Genomic DNA, 27412 nt, shown 5'->3' on the forward strand with positions numbered 1-27412 from the left:
TTTTTTTTTTTTGCATATTGTGGTTTAATTCTCGGGTTAGGCTGATTTAACACTGTTAATCAAACTCAATTCAGTTTTATTATTTGTCCTGGAGGGTGATTTGTGTTGCATCAAGTGTAGAAAAAAAAACATAGAAAACTCGTAAAAACACAAACAATATGACCCAGTAAGATACAATAACAACAGACATTAATCTGTATGCCGAGTGACTTGCAGTTACACATATCCAAGATCCACAGGAGCAGATTAATAAGTGTCCACCATAACTCCATAGAGCCTATGATAATTAAATGAGCATTAAATATGACAATATAACAACCATTTGTGTAGAATACATGTCACAAGCTCCTTCGTTTATCGTGTACTGTCAAACACAGATAACTCCTACTTAAAAAGTTGAGTTTTGATGATGAGACTTTTCAAAAACCCCTGTGTGAAAGCCTCAGCTGCCCTTCGTGGATTTGCTATTGACAACCCACTGACATGGTCTTATACAAGGCTAAAATTAGTGACAGGAAATAAGTATACTGTATCAGTTTTCTTCAGGCGGACTCTAGTCAATCAAGTGTATAAATGTTCTTAAAATTCACCTAATATCGGTAACCTGTACCTGCTCTGCAAACTGAGACTGACATAAGTCAATTGGCAGGGAAAATTCAAATGTATATGTCTTTCTCGTTCCATAAATAACTACACTTTTTCTCATGTGTTCTTTTCGCCACACCCTGCCTCATTTCGTCTTGAATCTGTGTTCTTCCCCCTTTCAGCCTTCACCTACCTCAAAGGGCTGCAGCGAGCTTTCTTTACCACATTTCATGCATCACTCCCTCTCTCTCTCTATCTCTCGTTGTCTCTCTGTCTCCACACACAAACACTCACACACACACACCCATGCTGTCACACGATTCGAAAGCACCCTAAATTAAACAATCTAGTAGCAGGTTTTGTGTCGGGGCACCACAAACATTATCTGCAGGTCACAACTTGGGTAAGTGTTTTAAAGTTTATTTCCTTCCTTTTTTAACATTTGAAATCGCCTCTTAACTCGTTTATTCTTAATTTATCAAAAGCCTCATGTTTTGTGCTTTTCTGTATTTCATTACAACTCCTCATGTACATATTTATTATTTCAGATACTGAAATCTTTCCCTGAATGGACTTTTGTTTTAAGTAGTTGTCTAATTATAGTACTCGAGGCATTCATTTACCTCCTAGGTCAGTTATCTTCATGCATTTCAGCTCTTACTGCATGATAAGTGCACTTATTTCACATTTTATTTGACATTATGTTGCGACACTTTATGTTTGATCAGGTGGAGTCTGATTAATCATGATTAACAAAGGTTTCCCCCCATAGCAGGCTGACTGATGCTGCTCAATTATCATTTTGACAGGAAACCAGCAGCACTGTGAGCGGTCTGCTAGCTTCCTGTCACCACAGACGACGCTAACATTTTACAGTCAAGCAAGATCAAGGCAATACAGACTTCCTGTTACGTCTCCAGTGTACGTCTCTAAACTTACTTTTTATAACTGTGTCAGTTCCAAATGTCAGTACTGAAAATAGCATTTTATGGTGAAATTCAGCCACTACTGTAATATAATACCTTGGAAAAATCAAAATTGAAGTGAATAGATAATCTTTTATGTCAAGCCAAAGGTTTAGCTGGAGGCACCGTGCACTGAGTTTTCTAATTTTCTTCTTTCTAGATCCTGAATATAAATCTACCCATGGATCTTCTTCTGATGGCAACTTCATAACTGCTTTAAAGTACAAGGATTGCAAAATTGTGCCTGCAACTGTGACACCAAGCTAGCGGCATTTTTCTACTTACCAGGAAATTTTCTAAGGAGGTAAAGTACATTTCTAAATCTAATCTGTAAGAGTTTTGTGGGATTTATAGCTTGATAACACTGAGAGGATTCATGGTGCTCTTGACTGTGACATGGTTCAAGCAGCGAGTGAAACCTCTGGTGGAATTTCAATAACTCCAAGGAAAACAGGAAATTAGCTGGCATCATCTAGTCTTCCCCGCATACAAGGATTTTTTTGTTTGTTTTTCTTCAAAACTGCCTGAAACAAGGGGATAGGCTACTAAATTCAAAGCAATATTGCTGCAAAACACTTTTTGTCCTGTTAATTGCAGTAAATTAATCCTGATCAGAGAGTAAAGTCATGCCACCTCTCTCTGTGCTGTAACAGTTATATAAAGTCATATTAGTGCATGTGAGTCATTGTGCCTCTTTTACACTGCCTCTTCAAGACATATGTTACATGTCACACTAGAGGCCGACAGTGCTGTGTTAAACGTCATGCCCATCACGCCTCTCTTGCTTCCGCAATGCCAGCATACTACCTAAAATCCCACACTGGAGTGGGATGATGCCGCTGTTTTTTGGTTCTGTGTAAAAATACAAAGACAGCATAAAGAAGGGACTTTGTATCGACCCTATAGCGGGATATCTGTGTAAAAAGATGTCATCGTTGCAGAAGCAAATCATCCACGTTCCAGTTTTCTTCCCATGTTCAAAATGTTAGTTCTGTCACCATTATTAATACTGTTAACACTGTTTATGGAGTCAGCACTGTTAGTTGCTAGCTGCTGGCTCAGCCACCTCTGTTGAGAACCGTGTGCAGACAGTCAGACTTTGATTCATGAATATACTCTGAATGTCACATAAGACCTTGTCTGTATAGCAAATTTAAAGTTACAGCCAGCTAACTTTGCTTAACATAAAGCGGGAAATGGGAGAACAGCAAGCCTGCACAAAAATTGAAGCCCCTCACACAGCACAAACAAAAACAAAGCTTGGTGGCAAGAGAAAGAGAAGAAACTGTTACAAAATGTGGATGAAAATGACCCTAAATGTCAATATATGGTTACAACATGGGACCTCATTAACCACCTTTGCCAGGGGGCTCTGCCCCTCCTTACTTTTTTTCTTATTTGTTTGTTCGTTTCCTATCTTTTGGGCTGCCCCCTATACTTACACACATGCACGCGTGCACACACACACACACACACACACACACACACACACAACGACAACAACAATAACCAAATGCAACAGCCTGCCTTCGCCATTACACACACCCCATACCAGAAGGCCTTGATTTTCTTTTTCTTTTTTTCTCCTCTTCTATGTTGTTCTTGTTTGTTATTTCGTAAAGGGACAATGAATACAAAGTCATTCAAAAGCATAAATTCCCATGTGTAACCTTGCTAACCCCTTTTCTCTCTCTTCACTTCAGGAATGACTGACGCCGGCTCATCATCCGATCAGACTGTACTCATCCTTTTTTTCTGCCTGATAGGTTTACTTTTGTTGCTGATCTTCTTGTACAAAAAGTTGAACAAGCAGGCCAATGGAGAATACACTGTGCGACGCATGGTGTATAAGGAGGGAGGGCTCAGGGACCAGGTGAGAGGAGCAGCTTTAGCTCTGGGGTCACGCCTCGGAGTCCAGCTGTGGCCTCAGAGCGACACTGAAGAGGATGAGGAGGAAATGCAGGAAATCCGAGATGAGGAGGGACAGGTGGAGGAGGGAGGTTCCCAGGGGAGTGACAGCGAGGGAGATGACCAGGAGGAGGAGGATAGTGAGGAGCAGTGTGACAAGGCAAAGGGAAAAGGAGGTGACACCACAGATGATAACTCAAGTGTGGAGAGTTCAGAGGCAGGGGAGCAAGCCAGGCTCACAGATAAGGCAGACGCGAAGGGAGAGACAGAGGAGAAAGTGGGAGACAAAGGAGAAGCAAGTGGAGGGCCCGGACTGTTGATAGATCTAAAGCAGTTCTCTGGAAGTGCCATCTGGTCTGAGGAAGAGGGAGGTGAGGGCAAGGAAGGTGATACGACTGCACTGTAAGGTCAAAATTAAGAATAACGTGAGACAAGACAACATAACATAACATAAGCCTTTATTTTTTCCACAATTGGATCATTTGAATTGTTACAGAAACAAAGTGTGTACAAGATTAGCAACAAAACAAGAACAACACAAATAAAAAACAAGGTGGCAAACTCAACAGTTAAAAAATATTTACACCAATTACAAGATAATTGCACTTTGTGAAGTAAATCAAAAGGGAAAAAAATAAATTAAATACATGATAATACATTTACAATACATTACATACATTAATAATACATTTGAAAATAAATTAATTAAAGGGAATCTCAGGAAATAGTCTTCATCAGTTTTGTGGTCATTATGAGTCCAAGTCCCCTAATTAGAAATTAAAATGTAATTTGTGTAATTTTTTTTTATTTAAAAATTAATGAAAATTGATAGATATATAAATATAAATTTCCCCTAAAACACACTGAAGACTATATAAAATGTAAAATTACACAAACATTCAAATTGCCATTTACTGTACTCCTGCATATGTATAACAGCTTCATCATCAATGTTTTGTTTTGTTTTGTTTTTTTTATCCAAGTGCCTCAATAGAAGGTGGAATTAAGACCAGAGCTGTAACTAACACTGAGGACAATGTAAAACCTGTCAGTTAAATCAAACTTTGTATTATTTTAAATTTGTGCATGCTGTATATTGTCAGCTGTGGAATACTTTATTTTTTGCTTGAAATGTTTTTTTATCAAAAAAATTAAAAAGTCAAAACAAAAGTATAATTTCCTGTGTTTGTATTGTGTTAATGGCAAATTTAGAGCTGAAACTATAATTCAGTTATTATTCAGTTTATTGATGAATATTGAGCAATCCTAAAATTTCAGTCATTTTTTAAGCAAATAATACAAAATGTAAATGGTTCCAGCTTCTTAAATGTAAAATGATGCAATCATGACAAACTTTATATTTTTTTGGAGTTTTGATTGATTAACTGAGAAGGCAGAATTTGAAAAATATTTAATTTCAGCTCCAGTCATATTATTGTAGGTAGGAGCCAAATTTTACATCAAGTGACATTTCATACTGTATGTTAAAAACATTGTGGGCTTATTTGTAGTATAACTTAGGCTCTATATGTCTTTGCTGTCAAAGTATATAATTATGATAACATGCCAAACTACAATAAAGTTACTATAAACTAACATGTGCATGTAAATCTCTGGCTTACCTGTGCTGAAACAAGGTGATGTGATGTCCTGGTCACTTGGTCACCGCCCTAACAGGCCCGCGTCCCGTGCTATGTCCAAAGTAAGAAGTAGGCATGCGAAATGCTCTGTTTTTAACTGTAAAGATGAGCATAAGTCTCTACATCTCCAAGGTCAAAAGAGCAGAGTGGCTGAATTTTATTTTTGATAACATTTTCCACTCGACTGTTTCTCCAACCTGGGACAATATGCGTCAGAATTTGCTCAGCAACTGTTTCTGAAAGATACATGCCAACTATCCAAAGAGAGACAGCCGCTGTGGGAGCTGTAAGTATTTTTTTTTAAGTAATTAACTATGAAAGGTGTTTTTCTTGTGACACTTGCCAGCCAACGCTAACAGCTAATTAGCCAGTAGCTAACGCTAACGGCTAATTAGCCGGAAGCTAATGCTAACAGCTAATTAGCCAGTAGCTAACGCTATCAGCTAATCAGCTTGTAGCTAACACTAATTGCTGATTAGCCAGTAGCTAACGCTAACTGCTAATTTACCCGTAGCTCATGCTAACTGTTACATACAATTAAGCTGCATTGTTTAGGCATTGTATGTCAGTGTGGTGTGTGGTGGAGCTAGTGAAAGGATTTGTGTAACATTTGTGTTTTGGTTAAAGTGGTTGCAGCAATTTTTCGCGATTTTTTACAACAGCAGGCATAAAGAGCTCACGCCATGCTGCTCTAAACACAACCAACCATGCAGAAAGCGAACTTGTGGCAAACTCCATAGTTTTATACCATACCTACCATTACTGTTCATTTTGAGACATTGTACACAGAAACAAAACAGTTTGTTAGTTTTAGTAATGTGCCTGTTCATAACATTGTGGTTTATATTGGATATTGTAATATTTGTGGTATTTTAGGTTACACCATCAGTGAGTTGGCAGAGTGCAGCTGTATTTCTATCTTCATATTGATCCTTTAAGACACTATTATGAAATGTTTAGCAAAATGTAAACTGATCTTTCACACTGCTGATATTGAGATATTGACAACATATGAAATCTTTATTGAAAGTGAGGTCCACCTTGGCAAAAATACTAGTAATCTCCCAACACTGGATACACCACAGCAAAAATATATCAATGAAGCAACTTCAGTAAGGATGAAAACAAGATATATTTTTTACACGAAAAGAACCAATGGGGATGTAGCTCAGTGGTAGAGCGCATGCTTCGCATGTATGAGGTCCCGGGTTCAATCCCCGGCATCTCCACTCTTTTACTTACATTTGGGCATGTTGGTATGGAGTATTTCGTAGAAAGAGGCAGCAGCGTGAGAGCTGCGTGATAAATAACACGAAACAAACACAAAATTACTTCCTACTAGAGATTATAAGAGGACAATGAGCGTGTGAGAGGAGAAAGCTTCGTGATTGGCCAGACGGAGCACCTGCTCAAATCTGATTGGATGTCGGAGCTCTTCGAGAAGCGTGAGTGTGGGAGTGTTCACGCACGCGAGTCTCAAACATTTCTTTTTCACCGGCAAAATTATCTTCAGTGGTGGGTGAGAGCCACCCGATTGAGACATTTTTATACTCGAGCCAGTAAGTGAGCCGGAGTTAAAGTCAACATAAGCGTAGTGACACATTTTCAAAGTAATCACCAGAAATCCGGGATTTTACCTCAAGACTGAAGACACTCTCACAGTGACAAATGGATCATTACTAAAGCAAACTGTTCTACAAATCTGTGATTGGACTGGAGACACTATAGCCGATCTAAGCTGGTAAATATTTCTCGTTTTTGCTTTCATGAGTCTGATTAGACAGCACCAAGAGCACAGATTTGGTTAAAAAATACAAGCTTGCAGTGCACGATGAGTCTGTCACAGTAACCTACTTCAGTGTGCCGCACCACCGTAAGCATCCAAGTTGCATTTTCTCCTCTCACCCTAACTTGATTGTACCGGAGAAATGATTTCAGTAGACGTCACTCATCTGCATAGGGAGTAAAATGCAACCATCCTGCAAGGCTTTTTGCACCCTGAAACGCTCTGTTCCCTCGCCTTGTGACAAAAGGACCTGCTAATTGCTGCATAACCGAAACTACAAACATGGAAGGTACGGTTTGCATGTACTGTCATGCCAGAATATATATTTATATCCACAGATAGGAGACACATCTGGGTTTGCAAACTGTCCAAGATGGATGCAGCGCCGCTGTGCGCAGGGAGGCACGGCGGAGCGGCAGCGGGGTGTCTTTAAATGCCCACCGTCCCCGCAGTTTCATTTATGCCACCGTGTTGTCAGTTTGATTCTTTTCACCTTTGCAGGAGGAGGATGTTACTAGCATCCGCCGTAGTGGTATGGGAATGGCTGAACGAGCACGGACGCTGGCGGCCCTACAGCCCGGCTGTCTGTCATCACATCGAGGCAGTCATCCGGAGCGACCCGCGGTGTGGTAGTGTTGTCCTCGGCCAGGTGGACTCTCGCCTCTCGCCCTACATCATCGATTTGCATTCCATGCACCAGTTCCGACAAGACACAGGTGAGGAGGAAGAGGAGGGAGACACAGGGGCGGAGGGGATAACGGTGGAGCCAGGCCTGAGGTGGAGGAGGCCTTTTTATTGCTTATGTGTGTCTTTGCGAGTCCATATGTTGATTCCGCTTCAGAAGTTAATGTAAAGTGGCTTTTTATTTCTGCAGCATGTCATAATTGCCATTATTTTTCATTTTCGATCCCCAAATCCAGGTGTGTTTCTAGGATTTGAGGACATTGGGGGCTTAGCTCGGACCTCTATAGGAAACAAATTGGCAACATATTTAAAGAAAACAGGCCTTCAAAACCTGCAGGTCTGCCAGTTTTGAAGGTATGTTTTCTTTAAGAAATGTTTGGCGATATTTGTTTTCTTTTAAAATATTTTGGTTATTTTTTTCTTCTTTAACATTTTTGGTGATTTTTTTAAAAATATTTTTTAAATTAATGCTTTGGCGTTTTATTCTTTAAAAACTTTTTGGTGTTTTTTTTTTCTTTAAATAATTATGGTGATTTTAAAAAAGCATGCCTTCTAAACCCATGGGCCCACCAAAATGAAAATCACCAAAATGACACCATTTATCACAGCCAGAAACTGAAAAAATAAAAATAACTTACAGTTGGATTTTCACATTTTAGATGGTCCTTGAAGACATCATGAATTTTACCTGAGTCACTCAGGGAGTCTGTAACACCTAGGCCACAGTAGCAGCTGAAGTGTCCAGTCATAGCCACACACACAGATCAGTGACACTGTCCTCTATAGCCGAATATTGGCATCAGAAATCATCTTCCACAGCTTCAGAAAAGACAGGCGAGCAGAGCAGTAAAACAAAGCAGGGAATTGTCAGTTGTCAGATGTCTAACTTTGGCAGAGAACCCAACATTTCCCCCTCTCTCACTCTCTCTCTCAACATTGGCTGACAAAAGCCTTTGTGAAGTTTGTTTTCCAAACCCAGCAGAAGCTGAACTGGAAGAGGCGGGCAGGGTGCCCCAGTCTAAATGGGAGACAGGGAGGAGGCGGAGGAGGAGGAGGAGGAGGAGGAGGGTGGGGAAGAATTTCAGGAGGTCATTGATGAAACGAGGTCGATGGGAGCGGATCTCATGAATGAACTCCCTTGACGTATTGTTAAATGTCTTGGCATACTGTATGGTTATAATTCTCACGAAGTTTTATATGTAATTGTTTCTACATGATTTTTTGCAGAGATGTTTTGCTTTTTTTCACAGCATACTACTGTAAACTATAAAATGTATGCAGGGTTCCTGTGGATCCTTAAAAAATCATAAGAGGCACTGAATTCATTCATCTGAAAATAACCTCGTAATAGTCATTAAAATGTCTTAAATCAATCTTTTACAACTCTTAAAAAATATGAGAAGTAGGATTTTAAAAAAATCATGTTTTTCTGATGTTGCATTGTAAAATCTTAAAATAGTCACTAACATCCATTTTTGTCAAATCATTTACCAAATTTCTCTTCTTAATCTCATTATGAGGGGAATCCAGGCAGCGCAAGCTCACATGTAAAGTGAAAAACACAAAATCACAGAGAAAACCGGCCAGCAAATGCCGTACATTTACCAAACAGAACATTTTCACAGGACAAAATAGTGCCACGTCTTATGTCACAGTAATTATTTTGGCGAAATTGTCCTTCAGTTTTGGTTATTGTGAAATTGGTCATAAATGTAATTCCTTGTGGCAATAAAATAAGCCTTAAGCTGTAGGAACCCTGTGTACATGTTAGGTGCATTTTACAGTTCTCCCCTGTGATCCCGAAAACATCTCACTTTGAGATCAATGCTCACTCATCTTGGAGAAAATCTCTGCACCCCTTTGTGTTTCAGACATGTGAAGGCTTTACAGTAAGAAGACTCTGTAGAGTTTCTCTGGACACCCTGGGAAAGCAAACACAGCCAGCTCTGGGTCGGATCAAGGCTGCCAGCCAATCAGAATTCAGAACACCGTGTGCTGTTACCAGGGGCAACCTGTTTGCCCAAATTCTTAGCAAGCAAACACAGACATGTTGAATTTGTTAGGGTTGCAATCTACTTGTCCACAGTAAATAGTACCACAGTGAGACACTTACCTCCTTTTGCAGCTACCGCTAATCACGGGCATCATGATGGTCGTTCATGTCCAGAGAGAAAATGGTCAAACTCAAAGTCTTACATAGAGCTGCGTGATGTGAAGACAATCAAATATCATTATATCTTTTTAACAAATACCTTGACAACAATATTGCGACAATATTGTAGGTTGACTATTGGTTCTCTAACAAAATATTTACTCAATTTTTGATAAATAATCATCAGTAATATGGATTTAATGACTAAGTGAGTAATGACAAGGGTTGCAACTTTAATCTGTGTATAATCTTCTATTATTAAATATTTTTGTTAACATTTTTTTGTTCATTTAATCAATTAGTTGTTTGGTCAAGTCAGAAAATTGTGTAAAATTGCTGATTGGTGTCCCCCGAAGCCCAAGATGATGTCCTCAAATGTCTTGTTTTGTCCAGACACAAAGATAAATCAGTCTGCTGCAATGAAAAAAAGAAAGAAAACAAAAAATGTTCACATTTAAGAAACTGGAATCGGAACGTTTTCATCTTTTTCTCAATACACGTCAGAAAGCGATCAATCCATCATCAAATTAGTTTGCAATTAATGTTGATAGTTGAAAACGAGTTGATTAATTGTTGCAGCCTCAGTAAAAGTTAATAATAGAACAGCTGGAAGAATCTCGTAAATTCAGAAAATTACATCACTGTCCTGTAATTGAGCCTTTAAAACCAGAAAAAGACAATACGGGTATCTAAAATTTAAGACGGTATTTAGTCTCATGTCATGATATCGATGTAATGTTGATATATTTGCCAGCTCTAGTCTTGTTCCTGTAGGAAGCGCTCTCTCATGCAGTATGACTGGATTATTTCTTCTGCGTTGTTCATTGTTCTGACCTCCTGATCTCCACCTCAGGTACCCTTCGACCGGTACGACGTAGCTTCTACGACCCCACCTCAGCGCCGGGCCAGGGCTGGTTGTGGGAGTGGGAGAACGACGCTGGCAGTTGGACGGCGTACGACACGGAGGTGGGCATCGCCATCCAGGCGGCACGAGATCGTCAGCAGCCCTGGCTGGACCTGGCGCCGCTGGGTTTCTGCTACCTCATTGACTTCGAAAGCATGACCCAAATCAACGGGCAGACGCAACGCTGCCGACGCATCCAACGCCGCTCCGACCTAGCTTACCCGCTGGTCTCCGGGCCCCTGCCCAAATCACACCACGCCTGGGGGCCCATGTCCATGCCAAGCCACGGAGGACTGCTCGGTGTGGATGTGTCCGGAGTGGGCATGGGGATCCGGATGAGCAGCAGTGGGACTGGAAACGGGAGCGCGTACCCCAGTGGGGCGCTTCCTGCCTCGGCCATCACCTCGTTGGGACAGCCGTGCGCCTGTCAGCAGTGCATGTTGGTGCTAAGTGTCAAAGCGGGCGCCATGTCTGCTCACACTCTGGGTCGCAGACCGCCACAGACCAAACCCCCCAGTCCCAAAATCAGCAGTTACCCCATCTCAGGAGGGTCGTACTCACTAACGCTCCCTCGACCGCCGTCCCTGTCACGGTCCTTTTCCCCCCACAGGACGTCCATAGTTGGGGCAACAGGTGGCTACAGTTTGGGTGGCGCAGGAGGTATGGGTATCGTTGGTGGTGGCGGTGTCGGCAGTGTTGGCAGTGCCAGCCTCGGCTACGGAGGAGGCTTCCCCCACTCTCTGTCCCTCCTTGGCTCAGCCACCGCCGCCCTCTCAATCTCCTCCACCCGCCCCCACCCTCCTCTCCCTCCTCCTCCACCACCTCCTCCTCCGCCCTCCACCACCCTCTCATCTGCTGCCACCTCTCCCCCTCACCCTTCCACCTCGTCCTCCCTCTCAGCTTCCTGTTCTGCCCCCACGGCGCCCGCTCCAGGCCCACCTCTCATCTCCACAGCTGCCTCCACCTGCACGCCCTCGCCTTCCGCCCGTGTCCTGGGTCCAGTGTCTTCGTCCGGTGCTGCTGCTTGCGCGGCCCCCCTGCCGCCGCGATCCAGCCTAGCAGGGCTAAGCCGACCTGCACTGCAGCGTATCGCCATGGCTCAGTCTCGTGCCCTTATCGCCTCTGGGTGAGTACACAACAACTGCAGGTCGCTCAAAATATTCTTTTAGAGTCAAAAAGGTTCTGAAATCCAAGAAACAGTGAGAAAACCTCTGGAAATCATGTATATTAAGGGTGTGCAATGTCATACCGTTCATGATAACACCATAATAATTTTTTCATATGATGAAAAAATTCATATATATATAATAGCGCTGAATAACACACATTACAGCAAGAAGCGTAGAGGAGAAATGATGGAGCGTGCAGGTCCAGGTAGACCTCAACAACAAAATCTTAAAGGATTTTTCAAAAGGGGACTGAAATCGCCTGTTGATTTATTTTATATATACATACACTAGTTATAGATTCAGGCGTACATTTTTTCATTTGGCATCTGTTTAGATCTTATTTTTTTCTTATTTTTAAATTTTTTTTAGGAATATTTGAAAGCAAACTGTTATGTTTCCGCTGACATATAAAATTATAACACTTATTTTGTCGCAACTCTACTTTCTAGAAATTTATGACAAAATATTTTTCAGTATTTTGTCATATCATCAAGAATATCGTTAGCACAGAAATATCCTGAAATATCGTGATATTTTAGGGTCAAGTTCAACTTGCAACAACACCTGCGGGTATAGATGAACCCACAGAGAATTGTCACACACCAGCAGCAGCAGGAAGTTTTTGTAATGCACAAGCTCCAAAAAATCAAGTGTAAACTACCTGCCCAATACCTAACAGTTGGTGACAAGCTGATGAGTATCTGTGGCTAAAAAGACAACACAGACAAAACATATCAGAGGAGAAGAAAATGTGTAAGAAATCAAAAAATGTACACAATGCCAGCTAGTTAAGGACATTTTGTGCTTATTGTTCAATGTTTGATGTGACACTGAAACTGCATTCCTTATCACTATACTGTATGTGAAACTAAACGAACAAAAAAATGTACGACAATCAATTTAGACGGGGCATTGTAATTTGTTTGAAGCCCTCATTACACAGTGTCTGACATCAGCGCTCATTAGCATTCATGAGCCTTTAATCTCGGTGACAAAGTCCACCAGGCTCCTTCATTTCCATGGCAAAACAATGAGGAGCATTCACACTGAACAAGCCGCACTCTCGCGAGTGTTTCACATTCCAGACATTTGTCATGCAACCGCTTAATGATGGATTTACTTCACAGACACACACACACTCATGCACATGAATATGCAGAGTTTGTAAACAATTTTTGTGCAAAAAAAATTGTAGCTCTGGGCCTCAGAAATCAGAAAAGTCTGGAAATACTTTGTGGTTATGTGTGTGTAAGCACTTTTGTTGGTAACCAGCATGGACTTGGGGCTTGTTTCACAGAGCAGGTTTACTGAGTTATCTGGATAACTTTGTTGTTTAAAACCTCAGATTTGGAACATTATAAAAAGACATGCTGTGGGTTTCACTCAGCCAACCACATCTGGAACAGGTCTGTAACATCTGGGATGTCCCCATCGTTATGGAGTGCTTAGTATTTTCATTAGTGGTCGTCTTGTGCTGGAGACTTCTCCTCGTATTTGAGCACGATCTCAGTTTTCAGAAGTCGTCTTTTAGGCTTTTAGTCTTAGTTTGTGCAGGAGTGTATCTTCAGTCTGTACACAGCTCTGCTTGCTGTGTCACTAGTTATACTGGCTGATGTTATTCACTGGAAATGAGGTTGAATTTTCGGTGACAGAGGCAACATATTGTTGGGGTTTTGTGTTGCTTGTCCTTTCTACACAGAGATCATGCTATAGAGCTGCTATTATGTCCCTTCGTTATGTTTGCTTTGGGTTTGCACACAGAACCAAACAGTAGAGTGCCCCAGAGATGACATTTTTCTGTCAATTAACCCAGAAGCGAATGTCACCCTGGTTCCCTTGTCAAAAAGCCTATGGGATTTTTCCTTTGGATTTTAGATCTTTGCAGATAATACGTGTTCCTATACTTAAATGTTTTGTTCAGCAAGATAATCTTTACAAATGAGAACTGCTCTCCAAAGAGGCGTGATGGGCGTGACATTTAACACAAGTGTACATATAACATACATAGCAGTCCTTTCTAAACAATAACAATGGCATAACGTGACAATAACAATAATATGCCTTCTCTGTTTTATGGAAGTTGATCTCGTCCTCTGCTCGGAGGGTAAGGAGCTTCCAAATCTGTTTTTTTTTGCAAATTTGCGGACATTTACAGCTGGTGCTTTTCTTTAACTTAGATGTTACTGCAGCTTTTTAAATCTGTCAGGGTGGATCTCACACATAATACGTCATCAAAACGTCACAACTGTCCTGCCCATGGTCCTGTCCTGCCGGCTGTCCTTTGTCCTTTCTCTGCAGAAACAGTTTCAGTGATGTTGATACCTCCCATGCAACCTAAAAGCGAGACAACCCTGTCCATTCAACGTACCTTTTTACCTCATACCCTTTATAGAGAACAGAAAGGCCACTGCTGTTTTACTACTCTTTCTTAAATATTCAGTTTATCCGAGAGGTCAGCAGACAAATCTGTTTCAGTACATTTAAAAATGGTGTCAACCGGGCGCCAAGAAGCTCAGTTAGTAGGGCGGGCGCCCCATGTACAGAGGCTGTGTCCTCGCCGGAGTGGGTTCGATTCTGGCCTCGCCCCTTTGCTGCATGTCATCCCTTCTCTCTCTCCCCCTTTTCACACTGTATCTGTCCTGTCTTACATAAAGGCCCCTTCCTCTTAGAAGTGTGTTGCGTTATTTGAGACGTGTCTGAGCGACCAGGACTTTGTGACTTCAAAACTAGTTTAGAATCCAGTTTATTTATTTATTTATTGAATTCATTTATTTATTCACAGTTATGGATAAATTGAGGTTTCCCTGTTGACAGTTTCAGGCCAGTAAAAAAAGCATTGCCATAATCTAATTATTTGGAGTAAAAGCCTAGAAAAGTTATTCAGCATCTTTATAGAATAAAAACGGCAGTACCTTTGCAATGTTTCTTTAAAAAAAAAAAAGCTGTTTGTTAATAAATGAAGGAGGCCACAGTATCCAGGTGTCATAGCCAGAGGGCGCTGGTTAGCAATAAATCTATGGTCAGCGTTGGAAAGAGGTCCAGAGAAGGCTTTTAGACCAGGAGCTGTGTTGTTCCTACGTTGTATTGTTGTTACTTTCTGTTTTGGCACCTTGTTGTGAGCGTGCTACACATTTTCTCATGAAGATTTCCATCAGATTCCAATTATAGAGTTTGTTTTTCTAACGTTTCCCTCACAATCATGAAGTCTCACTGAAAGGGATATTTCTCAGGTGCTCTAGATTTCACTTGTTATGCAGTTGCCTCAAACGCAAGAAATTCCCTCATTAGTCAAACACATCCAGTCACTGTATCTGTGTTTGTGTGCGTGGAGCTGCTTGTACTGTGATTCGCTCTTTGAAACCTGAGCAAAATGGCATGATTTCTTTTAAAACATGGAGGGAAAGCAAAGAGCAGTTTAACAAGAAATGGCCCAAAAATAAGCAAGAAATTTCTTGAAAGTTAAGAGAAAATTACTTGAAAGGAAAAACAAAAAATTACAATAATTATGTGACATAATTATCAACATGGTAATTAATAATTATGAATACTGTTTTTCCCTAGGTTTTTTCTTGTTTCATAAGAAATTTTTCCTAGTCATTTGTACCTGGGTTTTTAAAAAAAAAACCAAAAAAAAACCCCATTTTTTAAAATCTATTAATTTATTGCAATTTGAGGAACATTTCTTACCAAGTTGCTCATTGCCTTCTTCCCAATGTTTTTTTAATACATTTTTAAATAAATTTTAACAATTTGCACATGGGTTCAAAGGTTAAAATATTTGTTAGAGGTCTCTGATAGCAGCACAAAAACGTGATGTTTCTCCAGGTTTCGAAGGGTTAAAGATGAAAAAAAAACAACCACTTGCTGAGGAGTATTTCCATGTGAGCAAATCAAACATTACTCAAGCCGAGAACCCCGACTTTCTGAATCCTCAGCTAAGCCTCAGATTAATACCAAATACCACAGGCTTAATATTCCTGCGTCAGTAATCTGTGTGTTTTGTGTCAGGTGAGCCGTGTGACTGACCCATTCTTTCAGCCTATCGGGCGAGAGCACCTGCTGCTGCGGTAAAACGGCCAACATGACAGATCGAGAGTCTCTGATCCCATCAGCCTGGGATTCTCTGCTCACCCTTCTGCTGCTGCTCGCTCTTCTTCTCTATTTTTTATTAACTTCATTACTGCTCCTCCTGTCATCGTCTTATTGCTTTATCCTCAAATTCATAGCTGAAACGGCACGAGCAGTGGAGGGAAACACCTTGTTAAGCCGGTGAAGACAGTGGTTTAGTCATTTAAGTACATTTAGGTAATTAGACTCTCATTTATTTATTGAATATTTAAAATATTATTGACCTTTTAAAACGTTTCCTTTGTCAGTTAGCATAATGATGTAGCCGTGCGCTTATTCTGCTGGTTCCATGCGTCTCATTTGGTCTGACTGATGTATGTGATCATTTGCATACTCAGCATTATGGTTTATGGGATTTTTCCTTTGGATTTAAAATTATTGCAGAAAATAAGGTCATTGGCAAACACACATTTGCAATACTTAGATGTTAGATGTCAATGCCGGTTGATCCCTAATTCTCACTAACATACTTTATGTTGTAGAACCAAATGTAAACGTCTCTTAAGCTTGTTAACCATAACAAATATTCAAGACTAGTGAACCAGAAGTCCTGAGATGCGAACTCATTTCTGTGTTTTAGGACAGATTCCTGGGGTTCTCTGTACCTCTAACAAGTATCACCATCCTATAAGGTTCTTATGCAATGGAAATATTGTCCACTGCTCCAGTGAATAGAAAACATACAGATATTTACAGTCTGCTCACAGAACCTATTGGCTTGGCTATTAGCCAGAGAGCTAATGTCATGCTATAATGTTACAGTATTTTTAACAAGACCAGCTAGCTATCCAGCCACGTCATCATCATCAAATTAATATTAGCTTGTCAGTGAGTTGAAATAAATTGTAAACAGATGCTTTGACTGCATTCCTGTCGCTATGCTTGTTCATTTAGTGAAAAAGACAGTTTCACTGGAACTACTTAGTAAGTGTCCATTATCAGAAATTAATGGACACCCTGCAGCCAATCAGATTTAAGTTTCCAATCAGACCATGGTATAATGTATTTTTAGCTGTAGTTTTTAACAACATATAGTTTTAAAAGAAAAATATTAGTTATTGTTGTGTTGTCAAGACTTTAATCTGCAGTGAAACGGAGCAGATGGTCCCTAAGCGAAGTCTTAAACTCTGAGGGGTCGCCACCGTCACAGATTATCACAGTGACGAGGGTCGCCTTTGGCCCACACACCTGGTGTGACCCTTTCTCCTCTCATTGCTCCAGCTTTGATTTCTGCAAGTGTGTCACCGCAGCAAAACCTACATTGCGAGGTGTGTATAAATGCATGTGAGTTGCCATATGCTGCAGCCTGTTTGTTTCCGACATCCAGTGGTCCAGATGGAGGCGGTTCTAATGCCACTAGATTAGCCAGGATCAAAGAAACGTGACCGACCGACACTCATCCTTTCTCTGCTTTTCCTTCACCTCCCTTTAATCTGTTTTTATCATCATTCACATCATCCTGCCTGACACACACACACGGACGTTGATCAGGTTTGACCCAGTCAGCCGGCGTGTTTTTGTGAATCATGCACACAGGGAGCTAATACTACGGCTCGGACACTTTGTTGGCACAAACAAACAAAACAAACAAAGATAGTGACAGAGTACAGCGTAAGCAGATTGTCAGGTACAGGAACAGTACAGTTCAGTAACTCCTGACTGTAGGTTTTTCCATGTCATGGTTGCATCATTTTCAAGGACACACAGTATCTTTCAGCAAGTGAAAACATTGTGTAAACAATGTTGTTACTGTCTTTGTTTACACCAAAAGTTTTTAACTTAAAACCTACATTTCAACCTACAAACCTTTATTACCTCATTGTTATCCTGATAGCAGGCCAGTAAGATGAAGTTTTCTATATAAATTAGGAAATTTTTAATCATTTTCAGTCATTTCTCTAAAAAAAGACTTAACTATTTATTTATTTATTTATTTTTGTCAACATGAGAATTATTTTAGCAGTAGTTTTAGCAGTATTAAGTCAGTAAATTGTTTCACCGCTAACAGGTACGCACCCATTTCATTTAATGTAATTTAATTGATAATTAATTAAAATTGATTAAATTTATTTGATAGAAAAAAAGAGCACTCTGCTAGTCATTATATGAATGTTATCTTTGACATGATACATGGTTAAGTGTAAAACATTTATATAAAAGCAGTACAAAGTGCTTTATTAAACATGAAAAATACTCACAGAAAGAGCAGATGCATGAAGTAGAGATCCTAAAAAAACAAAGCATTACATGGCTAAAAACAAAATGAAATGCATCTCTAAATAAACTGTCGTTAAAAAATACAATAGTTAGAGAGAGAGAGACGCAGTAAGCGGGGGGTTTTTTTAGGAGAAAGTAGCTTAAAAAATACATATTTGTAGCTATATATCTATGTATTGCTAAAAGACCAAATCCTGAGAATAAAGTGACATTAAGACAAAAATGAAAACATGAAAATTAAAAAATAAAACAAACAAGAATGACAAGAAAGAATAGAATAAAGGGCACCAGAGGTAGCTATAGAATAGAATAGTAATACTTAATGCTACATTGTTTTGTTATAGCAACCAATAATAGAGCAGCAACTGAATGAAACATTCATTAAAAAGGGCAAAATAATGCAAATATATATATATATATATATATATATATATATATATATAAATATATACACACACACAAAGGAAGGTACTTAACATAGAATAAAAAAAAATAACAATAATAATAATAAAGATATGTACAGAGAACAAACAAACAAAAAACAAAAAGTTTATAAAATACTCATAAAAATAAAAGAATGAGCTCAATAGATAAAAGATAAAGTGCCGTATCAAAGGCCCCCAAATACCCAAAACACAGGCGAGTAGTTGTTCCATTTGAATGTTAAAAAAAATCACACTTTTAGATGTCTTTGCCCCCCATGTTTTAAACCTGCTCTGTTGTGCACATAGTTAAATACAAATATATAGTGACGGTGGGTCGTAATGCGAACACTACAGTGAAGTCACAGTGAGTTCAGGACAATATTAATGAATTGCTTTGACTGACGTCAGATCCAAATCATCCTACTTATATCTGTGGTTATGGTTTTAATGACAGCAGGTGTGGTACCTATGCAGTGGCAGCGTGTTCGTGCATCACGAGTCGTGTGTGCTTGTGTCTGTCAGCCTTATGGCAGCCTGGCAGTGTGACACGGTAACTCACAGGTAATCCCTCCTGTGACGGAGCCAGAGTTTAGTCAACAGATGGAAACAGGTGGATTAGCCCTATAAAAGGGAGGCAGGACACCTGTCAGCGACACACAAACAGAGGAGGAAAAGGCGAAAAGACATACTGTTTATCTCAAGGACTCCAGTCAAATACTGCGACAAGCGGGAATTACTGTTGGAGTATCTCAAGTTGTCGCTGCGGTGCTTTCAAGCAGGAAAAATGACTATTATCAAAGTTGGCAGACCGTAAGTACACACCTCTGACGAGTGACTTTTATGTGTTTTACATGTTAATTTTGAGAAATGCGGTACAGCAGTGGTAAACGCAGTTTCACATTTGGTTAAAAATAATGGCATGTTTACTGACTTCTAAACGTTTTTTTCATTCTGTAGATTTAAAGGAATACTTAACCAACAAAGTAATCACTTGTATTTTAATTTCTCCCTCTGTGTTACTTTGAATTTGTGAAGAAAAAGGTTTTCTCTTGCATGACTCGTCAGTGAACGAAGAATTCAGAAATTGAGAAAATTGCTGATGAATTTCAATTAATAGGGGCCGCATGTAACGACAGCAAAACTATATAAAAACTAGAGTGTCATCTCTTCTCTCTCCCCCTTTATGCTGAAGCTATCCGTTTAAAATGAAGGCATAAAAAGCCACAAAAAAAAAAACATCGTTAAAAAAAATAGAGATGTTATGGTACAGTTTTTTCCTTCCTGACACATATGTGGATGCCTGAACTTGCATATCGCCCATTTCTGAGCACCGGTCTGATACCATTGCAATTTTTTTGTTGTTTTTTTTTGCTGTTTTTTTAATTTAATGACTGTATACTACTAACCCTGTATGGACGCACAGTGATTGCTTTCATTGTTGTGTGGCACGGCTCAAGTTAAACCAAGCTTCAAGCTCAACTCAAGCTAAACTGGTGGGACTTTCAGTATAAAGCATTGCCTCATTACTGTTATTTGTTGTAGGTAAATTAGTTAAATTATTTACTGGAAATCAATTCTTCATCGCTCCAAAACCGTGGCTGCACAGGCTACTATTTTAGATCAGCAAAAAATAATTTATTTCCAGTAAACTGGAAATAAGAGTGAAGCAACTTTAACATTTGTTAAGAAATTACGTGGTATTGTTTCGGTGCACAGACTTGTGTAGTCTTTTATACCCAATCCTACATTTTAGGCTATTGATATCGGTATTGGAACAACTCAATCAAAAAATCAAACTCACACAACCCTTGTAGTATAATCCAAGTCTCATTTCTCCAATCGTATGCTCAGTAGTTCCCAGACATGCATTTTATCCAAAACCAAGACAGTTGCTGCTTTCTTTACTAACATTTTTCCTCCTGGGTTTTTAAACTATGTTATATCAAATACAAAGTAACTCATCTGTTTAGTGACGGTGTCTGATCCTGCCATATGCATCCTAATCTTAAGCCTCACACAGCAGGAAGTCCAACCTGGCAATTATAGGACAGTATGTCAAGTCTCGATGAGCAGCGTCTGTTTGTTTCTCTGCATGACTCGGCAAAAGCTCCTTAGCCTGCTGTCATGGGGTGAACTAGAAAGCAGCATCTGCTGTGTGTCAGTCCACCTGTTTACATGTGACTCATCAGATTTTGACGCCTTGAGCCTGTGCTTAGGTGACCGGGCCAGTCTGCTTTTCGTGTGACAGCAATCTGTAGATTAATGTGTGTTTCTTTTCATGTGTTTCAGAGTGCCAACTGTTCCAGTGAAGAACCTGAATGGATCAAGCCCTGTACACCCTGCTCTGGCAGGTAAATATATTGACACAGACAATTTTATTTTTCCTCAGATTCAAATCAATCTGAATTCTTTAACTCTTTGAAACTTTAGCAAATTGTTTTGATTTCTTTTATAAAAAGCATGGGAAGAGGACAACAAGCAACTTAATACAAAATGGCCAAAAAAATAGCAAGAAAAAAGTTACAAGAAAATTACCTGAAAATAAGAAAAAAAGTTTAAAAAAGAGAAGAAAGAAAATGTTTTGAAGAAAAAAATTATGTTTTGTCCCATGTTTTTGAAAGAAATCAAACCAATTTTCTCAGGCTTTAGAGGTTTAATTAAATGCTATTAAAAAGCATCTAAATGCGGCACATGAAAACTGTTGCCGATCCAGGTGTTAAAGAGTTAAAAAGGTCTAAAATTCAGCTTTTACGACTTTTACTACCTTTAACAGGCGTCTTACCTGTTAAAGGTAGTTTGACTTTCCAGCTAAATAAGTAAATAATTATAAATAAATAGGTCATTATGCACTGAGTAATCCCCTTCCTGTCTAACACCCCCCCTCTGCTGGCTGTATCCAGGCATTACAGGCATCCTGATGAGTGCAGCAGGGCTTCCTGTCTGTCTGACCCGCCCTCCTAAGCTGGTGCTTCATCCTCCACCCGTCAGCAAGAGCGACATCAAGCCCGTCCCCGGCCTGGGCCACTGCTGTCGCAAGACCACAAAGAAACAGGCTCGCAAAGGTGGGTTTGATGATAAAGTCCGCTCGTGCTGTTTGATCATGTGCATTTTTCTCATAAACAAATGGTCATACTTTGTGTTTGTGTCTTATAGGGAAGACCCCCGAAGAGGTGGTGAAGAGATACCTTCAAAAAGTCCGTAATCCCCCAGAGGAGGTGAGTTATTTTATATTATGTCACAAAAAACTGCCTTCGTTGGCTAAACATAAACCGTCAACATTAGGAACGCACTAATCATTAGGGAAGTTTTTTTCCACCTAAAGTGGTGTAGCAGCTTAAGTTGAATATGAAAAAAAAATCCTACTTATTGGAGTGGCAGCATTACAATAAAACCTGAATATCTGCTGCAGATCATGCTCTTCGTTAATGACACCTGTGTGACAGTGGACGTAAACAAAGGTTCAGCTGGGGGGCGTACTTAAAATAACCAATCCCGATCAATTCAAAAATGCATTGATTATTCGAGATCCCCAGTAATCATATTTGTCTTCCCATCTCAGGACTGCACCATCTGCATGGAGGCCCTGGCCGGACCGTCGGGCTACAAAGGCCCCGGTGTCGGTGGCATCTCCCGGGCGGAGTCGGTGGGCCGCCTGGCACAGTGTGGTCACCAGTACCACCTCCAATGCCTCGTTGCTATGTACAACAACGGCAACAAGGACGGCAGCCTGCAGTGTCCCACCTGCAAGACCATCTATGGAGTCAAGACCGGCAACCAGCCCCCAGGCAAGATGGAGTACCACGTCATCCCCCACTCTCTCCCCGGCCACCCGGACTGCAAAACCATCCGTATCATTTATAACATCCCTCCTGGCATCCAGGTAAAATTTTATCCAATTACATGGCGCTTCTCAAAGATTGATACTGAATTAATTAGTGGTTTTCGGATAACGTGACGAACTTTGCTCTTGCTGTTTAGGGCCCAGAGCACCCAAATCCAGGCAAACCTTTCACTGCCCGCGGGTTCCCCAGACACTGCTACCTCCCTGACAGCGAGAAGGGACGCAAGGTAAATGAGAAGTGTCTGACCTCCTGCGTGGTTACAAGTGAAAAGGTGTATAATCACCCGAAAATAAGATCTGGTTTGTTTCAGTTACCTGAGAATGAGCTGTTTATATCTACACAGAGAGCAGGTCCTTGTTTATGGTGTCCACCATGTTGCACCTCTGTTTTTCTGCAGTAGCCAAGAACGGACAAACAAAACACTTGCTCCAGAGAGGGCTATAAGCATTTTAGCATTTTTGCATCAGCCACCATAGTTCGCAGCCCCTCCACGATAGGCCAAACAGCATCTGAAAAACATGACTTTTTAACATTGAAGTGCTTTATCCAGTGTTTTTATCCATCCTAATCACCTTGTCTGTTAGTTTTAGAAAGCAGGTAATTTAGCTTCCACTCAAAGCCTCTTAGATCTTAAGTTATCAGAGGAAAAAAAGGTTAGCACACATCAGCAGGTGCTTGACTAACTACCTGCGACGAGCCGAACAGTGTTGGAGAAACACTAATTTGTTACATGAAACTGATTTAATCAGTGTTTTTACATTTTTTAATCACTTGATCTATTTGTTTGTCAGAGGAAGAGAGCTGATAATTTGGCTTCCGTTTAAAATTTACTGAACAATGAACACTGAAGGAATCGTAAGCAGGAGTTCACACTTGGGACATCCCAGCTGGCCACCAAACGTGTGACGTCCAGCAACCAAACTTTCAGGGTTTCGTGCACATTTGTTTATTTGTGGCAGCCTGCCACGATTAAAACATCTGCTGCCACAAATAGATCAGGCACAGAACATACTCTAAGCACAGACTGACCCCTGTTATCAACCACTGACACACACACACTCCGATTCTGTGGGAAACACTGAAGTCAGTGTCAGGACAATGTCAAATGCCAATACTGTGACAGATGACACTGATATTTTTTGGTTTGAAGTTGTGTTAAGGTACCAAAATCCAACATCTAAACCTCTCATACTAACGTCATCTTGACATAGAATAACATTTAGTGTTTTTTGTGTTGTCCACACAATGAGAAATTCTAACAGCATTAAACATTCAAAAAACTGTCTACACGACTTTCAGTTCAACCAAAATTTAACGTCTGTCCCACACAAGAGTCCAATGTCTTTCTGACTTAATATTTACATCAGGAGTTTGCTGGGATGTGTGACGTTTCAGCTGGTTCCAGTCTGCAGTCCTCACTGCTAGACGTCACTGAACACTCTTCTCCTCTCCTCTTCGTCCAGGTTCTGAGGCTTCTTCTGGTGGCGTGGGACCGCCGGCTCATTTTCTCCGTGGGCACATCCAGCACCACCGGCGAGTCAGACACAGTCATCTGGAACGAGGTGCACCACAAGACGGAGTTCGGCTCCAACCTGACGGGCCACGGCTACCCCGACCCGGGCCACTTGGACAACGTTCTGGAGGAGCTCAAGGCTCAGGGCATCACTGAGGAGGAGTGCCTACCGAGAGACTGAACAGAGACATTCAAGACGCCGAAGACACGAGATTAAAAACACGACCCTGGGACGCAATCCACAGATGAGACGAATTATTTTCAGAATCTGATAAGAACGACAGAACTTTAACCGCCAGAGATGGACTTTAAAACTCTTTGCAGGAACGTTACAGAAATTGTTTCGGCAGTATTTGCTGAGAATAACATGTCTCATATGACTGCATGAGTTTCGATGCGTGGGGAATCTTTTTTTTCTCCCGATGCAGTAACAGCGTCAAGATCGCAGATGTTATTTCAGTGAGACATTTGAGACCACTGTGCACATACAAGTCAGTGTTAGATTAAAAAAAAAACTGTCATTTATACTGTGAGACTTCATATCAAGAATGTAACTAAGTGAATTTTGCTGAATTGATGAAGTGTTTACCACAACTACTGCTGCTGCTATGTGGAACTGAATGGAGGTTAAAGTGGAAAATGAAGAAGTGTGTTTTTTTCAAGTGTTAGTTGGTCCACAAGCAGAAGAAACTTGTCACTAAAGATAAATATTTCAAGTGTATAACTGGATATCTGAGCATGAATATTTGCTGACCTCTAGTGGTACTTTTCCAGAACTACATTCCTTTTTAGGTTTAATTTTTATTCAATTGTATTGTTGTATATTATGACTACTTGATATATTATATGATATCATTTTCATTTTGTCATGTTTTTATATTTTAATTTGACATTTTGTTTTATATGGTGTGTTTCTTTGCATTGTTTTTGGGTGTGGCGTGACAGAGATGAGGGGTGAAGTTAAGATAAGCTGCTGGTGTACTGGAGTATGCCTGACACTTTATATGCCGTATACCAGCCCCCTTTCTTTAAAAAAAACAATCATTTTCAGTATTTTGTATTTGATAGGTTCGCAAACTGACATTCCTTAATTGTTCTACCCTCAGAGCATGGGTGCATTTAATAGCTTTCTATGTCTTCTTGTATCTGCGTTAATGTCAATGACTGATAGAGGAGAAGCTACTATGGATTACACCACCACCCCCCCAGGAGGAGTAAATTCCCAAAAAGCTAGGATTGGACCTCCTGCCTGAGCTCAGACTTGCACAGAGCTTTCTACTTAGTATCAAAATGACCCGGACAGCTTGTATCTACTGTATTGTTGTGTAGGACACACACACACCAGCCTCAAATGCTCTAACCACACAAAATGTGTTCATCAGTTTGTATCATTTTTGGTTTTTGCCATGAGCAGGTGCAGAAGACTATCTCTTGTTGTGGATCCAGCTTTGGCCAAAGTGGTCCAGTTAGTGTGCGTTCGGTCCATTGTGGACCGGTTTATTATGAGGTACGATAGATGAGATGTACAACGGTATGTGTTGACATACTAATGTAGGCCAACATTAAAAGCATTTATACTTTATGATACTTTATGTATGCACTGTACTGTATGTATGTGTTTTATGTGCACAAATTTGCATTAAACGTTTTTCTAAGGTTCAAAGAGAAAACAGAACTTTACTCGTTCATTTTAGTGGTGGAATATAACTAAGTACATTTACTCAAGTATTGTACTTAAGTGTGAATTTGGTACCTGTACTTTACTTTATTATTTTCTTTTCATGCAGCTTTATACTTTTACTCCACTACATTGCACATTGGAGAGGGAAATATTGTAATTTTTACTTAACATTTATCTGCCGGCTTTAGTTATTTCACAAATTAAGATTTTTGCATAAAATTTGATGTTTTGTTATGAATTAAATTAGTTTACACAAGTGAAGCTGCAACAAGTAGTTGATTAACCAATCAATCGATTTATAGAAAATTAAATGCAAAGTATTTTGGTAAACATTGAAGTTTTTGTCTGTCTTTTTTTTTTTTATATAACTTTGAGTTTTGTGGGTGTTATTTTCTTTCTTTGATATTTTTTGGGGGGGGATAACTGACTGTATATATGATAATAATCATCAAATCATGATATAACGCTGCAGCTTTCCCGTGCCATTTCCTTAAAGAATTACATAATAATGAAAACCAAAAGTACTACGTTTTTTTTACCATACTCACTTGTTTTAAATGTTACTGTTTTATGTTAATAAGTTAATTTTCAATTTTTTTTGAGACATTTTCTTCCATTACAAGCAAGAAATTAGAACTCTATAAAAGGCAGTACTGACTTCTACTATAAGAAAAGAGGGGCGCATGACTAGTTTATCTGTAGATTAGTCTGGCTCTTGGATTAGTAGTCTGGATTACTTCCACTTTAGTGAATGAAAAATATACAGAGATAATTAAACACAATTATAGTGGACCCCAGCAAGCGGATTCAGTCATGAAATAGACCAGGGTTAGTATGTTAGTGAGTATGCATTTAAACATAAGCATTTAATACGTACTGTATGTCTTGTATAAGACAATTTAAAGATTTTTTTTCAATTAAAAAAACACCTACCCTGCTTAATTAGGAGTGAAAACTATCAAGACACAACTCACAACCCTGCAAAAACAATATATTATCTTCAGGGGTCAGTGAAGTGATGAATATGAACCCATACAACCTAAAAAAAATCCCAACATTTTTTTTCACTCTTTTTCAGACTTTTTCAAGTCTTTAACTGCATACTGGAGGAAAAAGTTTAAAAGCAAACGCAACAAAAAAAAACCCTTTCACACCAACTTTCATTTGGTCTTCCATTTCTTTAACGGCGAAGCTTAACATTTGTCTTAAGTGACAGATGTGATGGATCGGGCCAGGCTGCCCATTTGTCGTATGAAAATGCACCGGTCGCCTGTCAGGTTAGCGAGGAGCAGATGGGTTAAGGGTCTAATCAGGCCAGAACTGAGTTAAGCCGCACTGACAGCAACTAGTGTCACTAATAAAGATGACGTGAGGCTGGGCTTGTGTTGGTGCATTGCCATGTCTTCCCTTTCAGAGGTAAATATGGAGAGGCAAAGCAGCATGCAAAAATGCTGCAGGGAAAATAGTGGTTTGGGGTTTTTACTGTCTGTGTGGCTTTGATGCATATTTTTGTGATAGAACGATGGGAACAGAGAGGGAAGTAGAGAGAAAGGGAGCAGGAGACATGAGGGAATGAATGCACATAATTATGCTAGATTAGGGTGCTTGAGATGGGGGTAGACAGAGATCCGCCCCTTGCTGAGATGCGAATGGGGGAGGGGTCTCCAACTGGTCAGAGAAGAGACCCTTGCTGCAGAGGTCCATTGTCTACAACACACGGCAATGAATAGAAAGCTGATTACAGATTACAGAGCAGTCAGCATTTTGTATCCCATTGCAGGGGTGCCTATAGTTGATCACATGTTGCCATTGT

The 27412-nt window shown here is 40.1% G+C and overlaps 2 protein-coding genes and 1 non-coding gene across 4 annotated transcripts; all 3 read left to right on the forward strand.

Annotated features, from left to right (window-relative positions):
* Positions 1-785: 785 nt before the first annotated feature.
* On the forward strand, positions 786-4634 carry LOC121961785 (uncharacterized). The gene is made up of 4 exons (XM_042511809.2): positions 786-988; positions 1395-1506; positions 1711-1854; positions 3254-4634. The coding sequence occupies exon 4, from the start codon at positions 3256-3258 to the stop codon at positions 3862-3864; it is 609 nt and encodes a 202-aa protein (XP_042367743.2). The 5' UTR covers positions 786-988; positions 1395-1506; positions 1711-1854; positions 3254-3255; the 3' UTR covers positions 3865-4634.
* Positions 4635-6255: 1621 nt separating this feature from the next.
* On the forward strand, positions 6256-6327 carry trnaa-cgc (transfer RNA alanine (anticodon CGC)). Its single transcript has one exon. It is a non-coding gene; the product is annotated as a tRNA-Ala (tRNA).
* Positions 6328-6548: 221 nt separating this feature from the next.
* On the forward strand, positions 6549-25500 carry dtx4a (deltex 4, E3 ubiquitin ligase a). 2 transcript variants are annotated; one of them, XM_088073704.1, is made up of 9 exons: positions 6549-6839; positions 7386-7600; positions 10574-11750; positions 20853-20914; positions 21464-21625; positions 21717-21778; positions 22123-22443; positions 22542-22631; positions 23869-25500. In XM_088073704.1, exons 2-9 carry the CDS (start codon positions 7393-7395, stop codon positions 24097-24099), a joined length of 2313 nt encoding a protein of 770 aa, XP_087929830.1. In that variant the 5' UTR covers positions 6549-6839; positions 7386-7392; the 3' UTR covers positions 24100-25500. The 2 variants fall into 2 exon arrangements, with proteins under 2 accessions (XP_087929830.1, XP_042368726.2); XM_042512792.2 differs by lacking the exon at positions 6549-6839 and adding an exon at positions 7026-7173.
* Positions 25501-27412: the final 1912 nt, after the last annotated feature.

Source organism: Plectropomus leopardus, chromosome 23 (assembly GCF_026936395.1).
Source record: "Plectropomus leopardus strain MGB_pleo_1.0 chromosome 23, ASM2693639v1, whole genome shotgun sequence".
In the NCBI taxonomy this organism is placed as follows: domain Eukaryota; kingdom Metazoa; phylum Chordata; class Actinopteri; order Perciformes; family Serranidae; genus Plectropomus; species Plectropomus leopardus.